A 10,348-nucleotide genomic window follows, 5' to 3' on the forward strand; every position below is an offset into this window, starting at 1 on the left:
ATTAAAAACAATGAACAGTGACCACCACAGCCCATTCTTTCACGTTGTGAGCTTGTAGATCAGCCACCCCCAGCATGCGGAGATGCAGGCTCTGAGAACATTCAGAAACTTGCAGCTGCAGCTGCTGAAAGTGCTCCGAAAAGTGAAGAAAACTCGCCAGAATGTGAAGAAGCGTCGCCCCCGCGGCGACGCTTCTTCACATTCTGGCAGGTTTCTTCACGTTTCGGCGAGTTCTCAAGATAACTCGCCAAAAAGGGTAAATGTGGAGTGTTCTTGTTACCACTCCTTTGCAACAGGTCCCCAATCCCCATCAATCAAGATAGTTCTAAGTAACGTAATTGCACTTGTATTCCTAACATCAGCCTGATCAATAGTGTAAAATGTTAGGTTAATGTTATTCTTCAAAATAGGTTAATTAAATTCCTGCATTTACAATTTTACACAGTAGATAACACACTTGACAATCTTACTGTGTACAGTAGATGCGAACCAGCGAATGTACCTACATTAGGCCAAAAACATTTTAAAGTACATGGTGAATAATATTCTACCCCATAAGTGACTGGTAGTAATGTATGTCTTTGCCTAAAAACGACACCAGTGGATTATTCCTATAGTTTTAGCATTTGTCAATACATCTTCATTTAATCAGGGTCTTGTTTGTAGACCTGTCCAACATGTTTTTGATGACCTCTAGTGGTTATCAGCAGCAGAACAGTATCCACATGAACAACATTGATATTGTCAGTTTAGAAGATTGACAAAGGATTATGACTAGGGTTGTACCGATCCGATCAAGTGATCGGAAATCAGAGCAGATCACGTCATTTTCAAATTATCGGAATAGGATCGGGAGCAACAAACGTGATCGGGACATCCCTAGTATCAATATTATATCCATATCATGATATTAGACTGGATATTGTCTGAGATTTGGGATATTGTACTATTTTGATATGGCAGTGTTCTGTAGATGAAGATATAAATATCAGATCGGGAAAAATCTGTATCTGCATTTAGCAGATACTCATAATCAAATGATAGGAATCGGATCAGGAGAAAAACAAATTGATCTAAAGACCATACTGGTGGTGTGGCATCTTTTCAAAGCATACTGTAGTTCATCTAATTTCCAAGCATATTATTATTATAATCAACTTGAAGGAACTATTTTGGAGATAATAATCCAACAACAAATATCATTGCACGGTTATTTTCTGCCAAAATTAATTTATTCTCGCATTTTGAAGCATTTTAAAGTGCGGTTCGATTTGAAAAGCCTAGAAACTATTCCTTGGAAAAGAGATTGGTCTCCCCAACTAATTTCAAATGTCCATGTCAACTTCTTATCTACACAATGATGTTTAGAATAATTGATGCAGAACCATTTCTAAACATTAAACAAACAATTTCTTTAACCTTTAACAGGGAAATTGACAATTTATTCACAACATATAGTCAAAGCTGTGAACAGACTGACATGTAGGGACGGCAGTATGTTCCTTTAACCCATTCTGACCTGAGATCAGATTCATACGAGGTTTCCGCCGGACACACTGGTCCTGATGAACCCATTCTGACCTGAGATCAGATTCTAAAAATGTCAGTCGTTCTTCGATTATAAAAAAATAGCAGACCTACAAGCTCGTATCGCGCCACTCGGTGGCGCGATATGAGCTTGTAGATCTGCTATTTTTCAATAGCTAAAGCATAACATGATGCCGACACCAAAATGGGTGCCCGGTCAGAATGGGTTAAGTCAACACACTAAACATTTTTTTTCAATAAACTTAGATTTCTAGTTTGCATATCCAGGACTCGAAATGTAACGGGTTTTATTACTTAGTTGGTATCAGTGGCGCAATGTAAATATAGTAGTGATGATTTTATGACAACACATTACACCTGTAGGCAATGGTAGAATACAGGGTGCACTTGTGAAAACAAAGCATAGAATAACAGCCTGCCTCTGTAGAAACATTGTAAAGGCTCATACATAGTCTGGATTTACGGTGGTGGGGTGACCACCGAACTACAACATGACGTCACGAGCCGCGGTGAAGAGCAAACCACCGCCACCGCTCCAGCCCTTCTCTCTGTTTTTACTCACCACCGCTCAACGTTATTTCAGCTCCGGTGGTCAACTCACCACCGGAGCGGTGGTCACCTTACCACCGAAAATCCAGACTATGAATAGGCCTTAAGAGACTGATGGGAGAATGAATGTCAAGCTGTCTGATGAAGATCACACAGAAAGCAATGGAATGTGTGTGCAGCAGCATTCTGTGACATGTGCCAATGCGCAAACCATCTCCACACTACATGCCCCTCAGTAGGGGCGGCGGTGGCTCAGGGGTAGAGTGCCTGGATGGTAACCGCAAGGTCGCCAGTTCGAACCCAGGCTCCCTCAGAGTTACTGTCGAAGTGTCCTTGAGCAAGACACTGAACCCCTAATTGCTCCTGATGTGCCTTGCATGGTTTCCGCCACCATCGGTGTATGAATGAGTGTGTGAATTGATGCACAATATAAAGCGCCTTGGATAAAGGCGCTATATAAATGCACCATTTACATGCACCATTGCACCTCCTTTCCTACATACTAGAGCCTACCTTTTACACAGAGGCTCAGTTTTCGATGGGCGCTGATTGGACGCTTGTTTTACAGCGCCGTAGCGTACTAGTATTTTATATGGGTGCATGCTTTCCGACAACCTACCTCAAACCCTAACCTAACCATAACTGCAAGCACGGAGCAGCGCATCACCAACCTTAATCGGGTCGTTTTAACGGACCCCTTACCAACCTTAATCCGGTCATTTTAACGGACCCTTCACAAACCTTAACCCGGTCGCCTGTAAAACAAGCGCCCCCCTCAGTGACCATCGACTACCAGACTCTGCGTAAAAGGTCATCCCTAGTAGAGCCTATTGTCAGCTGAACTCAGTTCACAAGGCACATACTGAAGGAACTAGCAAATATACAGCAAAAGATGTATATTCATAGGTGACAAAACGGTTGCAATTTCGAGCCCGGATTTTTATCACTAGACCAAGTTCTTTGTACCCAGATTAATCAACCGTAAATGAACCATGTAAGAATACATGGAGGAAAATTAATAGGTTTACTTTAATCACATAATTAATTCCCTTGAAAAACACCTGTGGTTTGAAGTTATTAATTAGCCACAGAAAGACACAGCTCTATCTTCTCGTGTACTCATTGTTTATTTTCCCCACAGGTAATAGTACGAGTGTCCCTATAGGCAGATGTTCATAACGACCCTCATGGCGAGTTAAGATACACACAGACAAAATGACCACCGACTCACTTGGCAACCCAGGGCCAGCATTTCTGTAGCTCACAGGCTACGAACAGTACGAGACAAATAGACGAGTTGACACATGGACAAGCAGAGAGCGGGCGGTCACTGTGCTGAGGCTAGCAGCCTGCAAAGTTCAGTCCGAGTTCTGTGTACCGCCGCACCTCTGATAAAGCAAGTGGGGAAACGTCAAAAGGCATTTGCTTCATCCTCCTCCCCAGGTGCCTTTCTTCTTCAATGTATAAAAAAAAAAGGACAAACAGAAATAAGGAATAAAGTGGAGAGAGACAGGCGGATGTGCAGATCTACTCCAGCACCACGGTGCCACCTGCCGCCTCCAGGGCTGCTTTCAGTTTCTCTGCCTCCTCTTTGGACACGTTGGCCCGGATCTCCTGCGGAAGGGCCTCCACCAGCTTCTTCGCCTGAGTGAGGAGAGACAGAACACAGAGAATAGTGAGATCTACAACCTCAACACGTTGCACAGCTAGTCCACTCCCTTTTAAAGACCACTCCCCTTTATAGACAGAAAAGAGGCAAAAAAAACACGTAGTAAGAGACAGGAGTAAACCCTAATTTATCCTGAAAGATTTGATGATTGGCAGTTCCGACAAATTAGGTGAGATTGCTGGTACCTCACATCCATTCTTCATGAATCAGATGATTATATAAAGGTGAATTGGGGCTAAAATTGACCCGATTCTCAGTTTCAAAGGTTTTGAACGACGCCATGGTGATCTTCTGACCAAATATATCACTTTAGAGTGAGCATTGTACATGGTAGCCTACAATGATTTATTTTGAGGCGTGTAAATGCACCACCAGAATGATCACTAAATCACTGAGATCATGTCATCAAAACAGATACACTACCCATCTATAATTTAAGTATTTCAAGACATAGCTAAGCCGTCTAGTTTTGATCTCTACCTGTGTAATGGTAGACTGAGGTGCTATTTACACGAGGATGGTGTTCATAAAAAACGGCAAAATAAAGTATCGTTTGCTGCTGTCATTTAGACGAGAACCGTGTTCACAGGAGGTGAAAACGCAACGAAGTGAAACCACCTCCCAGAGTGGAAATCTTTTAGAACGCCGTTTCCTATGGTCTCCATATAAACAGGCAAAACGGTGGATCCGCAAAACTTGTGACATCATGGCTTACGTCAGCTCTGGTCGGCTCGCCCCGTGTCCTACGTTTTTACATGGTGTCATAGGCATAGGCAGTTGCTAGGGGAAACGAACAACAACAACCATGTCGGATAGTCCGGTTTGCTGGAGGTGTGATGAGGACCCGACGTTTGTTTACTTTCTGTGTAGAAGAAGAACAGAAGTAGTTCTACGCATGCGTGACTTATGTCTATGGTTTATATAAGCGCTGTGTCACACGGACCCCACAAGGACACGCGCCACCTAGCGACCTGGCATATATATGCATGCACTTTGTAGCGTGTTCATTCAAGTGTGCGTTCTCATGTAAATGGTCCAAAAAATTTAGAATGCAACGGGACTATGACGTGTTATATGGAGATGGTCGCCGTCTAAAAGAGGCCTGAGACTTTTTATTGAGCAGAGCAAAAGATACAGAGCATTTCCTTCCATGTCTCATGCACAGTCTCCACAGTGAAAAATACATATGGGATACATGGACATTCTTTTTACAGAAGTGGTTCTAAAATAAATGTATCCGATTGACAAATGCATGATTTTGATTATTGGATGGGAAGTTGCTATATTTGTTATGTTGACTTGTATGTATTATGTTTAACCCATTCTGACCGGGCACCCATTTTGGTGTCAGCATCATGTTATGCTTTAGCTATTTAAAAATAGCAGATCTACAAGCTCATATCGCGCCACCGAGTGGCGCGATACGAGCTTGTAGGTCTGCTATTTTTGAAAAATCGAAGAGCGACTGACATTTTTAGAATCTGATCTCAGGTCAGAATGGGTTCATCAGACCAGTGTGTGTCCGGCGGAAACCTCGTATGAATCTGATCTCAGGTCAGAATGGGTTAAGACTGTTTGAATCAAAGAAACTGTGCAAGCAACCTCAGTGACCTCGTATGTGATTGTGTAAAATGACATGCACTGTGCAGCAGTACTAGAAATAACTGGCCCGCAACAACCTGCACAGAACACACACATGCAGAAATATAAATAACATTTAAAGTTCAATTCCGCCCTCTGAGACTCTTGCATCAATAACTCATTAGTATCAATCCATGATGTTTAAAGGGGGTTAAGTGATATATTTTACGAATGAGTGTTGAATACCGGTAGCTCTGCATTACGATAATAAGTGCTATAGTGTTTGTTCAGTAACAGGTCTCCCAAACTCTCCAGCTCTTTAGCAATTGGGAGGTACATTTTCAGGTTTGCCAGGGATACAGACTTTATCCAATCAGGAGGGAAAACTCATACAGGATAAACTGGTGAAATTGCAAGTTATGATAAAAAAAAAGTAGACAAAATTGGAACACTAAAACTAAAAAGGTGCTAAATTATATTTATGGAGGTCTGTCTCCTGTGATCTTATATTAAAGCTGGTATGGGTAGATGGAGGTCGAACATCACAAACGTAACATTATCTGGGGCGCACATGTCACAACAGTGAGATTGTGACATCCGTGATGTAGTGCTTATGTCAGGAACGTAACATGATTGCAATCAGAGTTTCAACTTTACAAAACCTTATCACCTACCCCCTTTAACCCATTGAGGCCGAATCTGGGAACGCCTTCTAGGGCCTGACCTAAGGTTTCTGAAAACCTTCAAATTCGGATGATTGTTTTTTTAATAGTTATGTTGCTACATGTATAGCAATAGCTGATGAGACACAGAGAGCGCGCCGGCATCAAGGGTAGAACAACGTATACGTTGCACCAGGCGTCAATGGGTTAATGTATTCCAGCAGTCATTTTGTGATTAAGCACTGCAATTAACTTTTTTGGGTGTAAGCATTTCCCCTCAATTACAATTAAACGCTCTACATCCATCCAGTTAATTCTGTATTTAACCCATTCTGACCTGAGATCAGATTCTAAAAATGTTTATTACATCCTGACAGTTTAATTATTAACCCATTCTGACCTGAGATCAGATTCTAAAAGTGTCTTCGATTTTTCAAAAATAGCAGACCTACAAGCTCGTATCGCGACACTCGGTGGCGCGATATGAGCTTGTAGATCTGCTATTTTTCAATAGCTAAAGCATAACATGATGCCAACACCAAAATGGGTGCCCGGTCAGAATGGGTTAAGCAGCGACGTAAGCGCCTCCTCCAGATCCACTTCCGGGTCCTTCGGAGCGGTGTTTGAACCGATCTGAGACTAAAACAACCACTAAAGTCTCATTTTACCGCTTTCCTTGCAACAACAAAGCTACTGTTCTCCAAGATCTGGCTGTGACAGGCTGTCTGCCCCACACTGAATACTACTATGCCATTTTATTGCATTGTGACAACTAAATCCTCCATTAGAGATCGTATTAATGCAATACTGCACAAATTCTAATATGCCCCCAAAATATTGTACTGAGCAAATGTACTGTTACCACCTTCAAAAATAATGATAATTATAGTCTCTCTCTCCACATCATATATTTTCTTTGTCATGGAACATAAAGATTCACGGGTTTAGATATTCTATTTACAATGATAAGCGGACGGGAGCTGGTGCCACTTGGACCCGGACATAACGTAGGACTACAAAATGACATCAGACTTAAATACCGAATGGTTTCAAACTTTTCCCAGAATGAAGTACAAAAACCTGTTCAACTACTAATATATAGCCTGGGAGAGTTCATACATTAAAAACAAACTACTATTCCTAATAAACTGAAATAAAAACACCTACCTGCACTAGATTCAAGCCTTGGATGCAGTTCTTCACTTCTTTTATAAGTTTGACTTTCTCAGCTGCTTTCAGTTCTGTCAATTTTACAGTAAAAACAGTCTTCTCTTTCTTGACTGGGACGTCGTCCTCTTCTTGGGCCTGGGAATACACAGGATAAAATGAAGTGGGATTATACATGTTATTTGGATTCCCCATTTGCTTCTGCTTGCTTAAATGACTAGAACCAAGACCTTGTGAAATACGACCACATGGCATGAGAGTAGTTATTTAGCCATGAAATGTAAATCCAGTCTGATTTATACTTTGTCATACAAGCAGACTGTATTGCTCCACTCGCCAAATATAGCTGATCTTTAAGCTCAGATAGGTTATTTCCAGCAAGCACCACAGTCACAGTTCAATGGAGTTATATAAATTAAGTATAATGGATGATAACCAGAACGCTTGCCCCATTTTGTTCCACAGACAACTCACCTCTGGCGTTTCTTCTTCTTGTATTGATTTGACTGAGGTTAGGAATAAGTCTAGGGCTAGGGCTAGGCCGTGTTAGGCATAGTTTAACGAGGTTACGTTTAGGAATAAGGTTAGGTTTAGGCATAGTTTTACTGAGGTTAAGTTTAGGAATAAGGTTACATTTCACAGTCAACTGAGGGTTGTTGTTCAGGAATACCTGATGCCGACCCTTCCGAGGTCACAGGATTTGACCTGGGGGGAACATTCTGGTATTCTAATGAATGGGTTAAAGAATATAATGAAGTACTCCATGGTGTGATGATCATTTAACTCACCTGAACAGGTGCTGCTGCAGTCATAGCTCCCATCGGCATCATTCCAACATCTTGAATATTGAGGGTTTTCTGTGACAAAACGTATGTCAGAGCAGTGTTTATAATATCATCCATGGTGCCAATAATTATCACCGTACTTAACATGGTTTCAGGTTCAGTCCGGATATTTCACATACCTTGAGGAGCTCATTGAGGTCTGACACCTCTAATAAAGTGAGGCTGGCTATGTCATTGACCAGCTGTCGAATTTTGTCTGGGTATTGTTTGGGAGCTCCATCTAGTGGAGGGGTGGCGAGGGCAGCATCACAATGAACTGCTGGACTGGTCTTCAGTAACCTAAAAGCACACAGTGCTGGTGTCTGCCTCTGAAGGTCTTGCCTGTGGAATGAGTGTATGACCCAAATGATTACATGATGATGCATGGATATCTCATCTAAGGATCTCCTCTTTTTTGGCTTGCATCCAGCATTTACGTCCATAGAACAAAACACATTTTGAATAATGATTGTACCAGTGTGCTCAAGAACTGATTGATTTGATTAATTTCAAGTATAAATTAAGATCAGTTTGCAAAACAGGTACATCAGTACAGAACTACAGATTTATACAAATTACAAAAGGATGCCAATTGCTATAAAAGCCCCCAAAATCTAGAGCTTATTTCCATTGAGGTCGTGTCTGTGTATTCAATTAACCGAGACATTAACTTTTCAGTTCATGCAAAACTGTAGCCCCTTTCGGGACCCTACGTAAAACTTTTTTGATATTTTGTTTTGTTTTACGTTGGGTCCCTGCTCGCTAGTGTATTTTCGTATGGAAATTCCTAAATGCGGATGTGGAGATTCTCTCTAAAATAGGACCCGCGGCATGTGACGCCATTATTTTCCTTGAGTTATTCTGAATTCGGTAACTTTAAGTAGCTATACATCCCGGTGCGAATATCTCCTGTGGCGCGGAAGCCGTTAAGTATTTTTAATCTTTGTTTGACCGATTTGGTCGCTTTATTTCTTCTTGTTTGTTTACCGTTTATTGTACCGCCTCCCGGTGTGCGGTTGGCTTGTGAGGCTACGTCCCTGCCTCTGATCTGCTGTGTCATAGCTATAGCGCCACTAGCTAGCCAGATAGGCGGTACAATGAGGTGTCAATAAACAAGAAGAATCCAAGCTTCCAAATCGGGCAAACATATATTAAAAATACTTAACGGCTTCCGCGCCACAGGAGATATTCGCAAAGGTATGTATGTGTACTTATACTTTACATATTCAGAAAGCCTCATACTGAAGAATATCGTCAAACAGCGCGGGGAGGCGTTTTAACTTGTAAACATTAGCCAGTAAATGTTTTAATCAGGTGGCATGGACGACATGGAACAGGACCCAATGCACTGGGTCGAACAAATGTCAGAAACTTCAGTAGCATTTGGGTTCTGCTTGGAGGGCTAGCAAAACTGAAACCTTTGGTGAAGTCAGCTATAACGGTTATGCATTTTAAAAATCACACGATAACACTACAACACTACTGAGTCAAATGAGCATGACCTTGGCTGCACATCTAGTTAGAGGGATCGGACATGGAGAGGGAGGGGGGGACAATTTACAGTCATTTAAATCAAGTAAAAATACAAGTGCAGTTCCAACATAACTTGGCTCAGAGAACTCGTCTTAAAATAAGACTTTACAGTTAGCAAAGCATCGCCAATGGTTGACAGTTGAGTTAGCCACCGGGACAGGCTAACTGTCAAACTGCCGGGGGGGATTTCTTCAGTGCAGATGGTCTGCTCTCCCCGGCCACTCCAAGTTTATCTACCCATGTAAACTCAGACTAGTGTTTATTCTACAGTGAAACGAGTTGGCGGTCTTCTGTCCTTGAACAACACAGATGTCCTGATCGAGTAGCAATGACTGGGGTCTTTTCATAGCAACAAGACCCCATACAACCATACTATAACTGCTTCTCCAGCACACTGACACTGTCTGACACCCGCTTATCTTAACGTTACATACATACCGGTGTAGATTAGCTGAGATCCGCAGCACGGTCCGTATACAGCGTCTCGTGCAATACATCCTAATTTGTTTAATATAAAGTTCCCCCCAAATCCACTCTGATGATCCGCGCTGGTCTACGTTCAGATCCTTCTTCTCTTCAGTCTCTTCTCTCCTCCTCAGTCAAAAAGCACATGGCGTCCTCCGCTCTGTTCCTGACCTACCCACAATGCAGTGCATGACGCAAACCAATCTGTCTGCGGCTCACAACTTTATTAACAACAGGGACACCAGTGTTAGGGCACTGGGCAGTGGGCAATATGCCATGGGGGCCCCATGGCATATTGCCCATTAGATTTATTTATTTATTTATTTCCCAAATGGTCTAAAAATGAGTTA

The 10,348-nt window shown here is 42.1% G+C and overlaps 1 protein-coding gene across 1 annotated transcript; it reads right to left on the reverse strand.

The window, feature by feature from the left end:
- Nucleotides 1-3,201: 3,201 nt before the first annotated feature.
- On the reverse strand, nucleotides 3,202-10,107 carry LOC310869512 (large ribosomal subunit protein bL12m-like). The gene is made up of 5 exons (XM_083780285.1): nucleotides 9,972-10,107; nucleotides 8,141-8,342; nucleotides 7,965-8,033; nucleotides 7,177-7,314; nucleotides 3,202-3,741 (listed from the first exon to the last, which is right to left on the reverse strand). Exons 1-5 carry the CDS (start codon nucleotides 10,028-10,030, stop codon nucleotides 3,625-3,627), a joined length of 585 nt encoding a protein of 194 aa, XP_083636411.1. The 5' UTR covers nucleotides 10,031-10,107; the 3' UTR covers nucleotides 3,202-3,624.
- Nucleotides 10,108-10,348: the final 241 nt, after the last annotated feature.

The sequence above is a fragment of the Protomyctophum parallelum genome (assembly GCF_964188405.1).
Source record: "Protomyctophum parallelum genome assembly, chromosome: 13".
Lineage (NCBI taxonomy): Eukaryota > Metazoa > Chordata > Actinopteri > Myctophiformes > Myctophidae > Protomyctophum > Protomyctophum parallelum.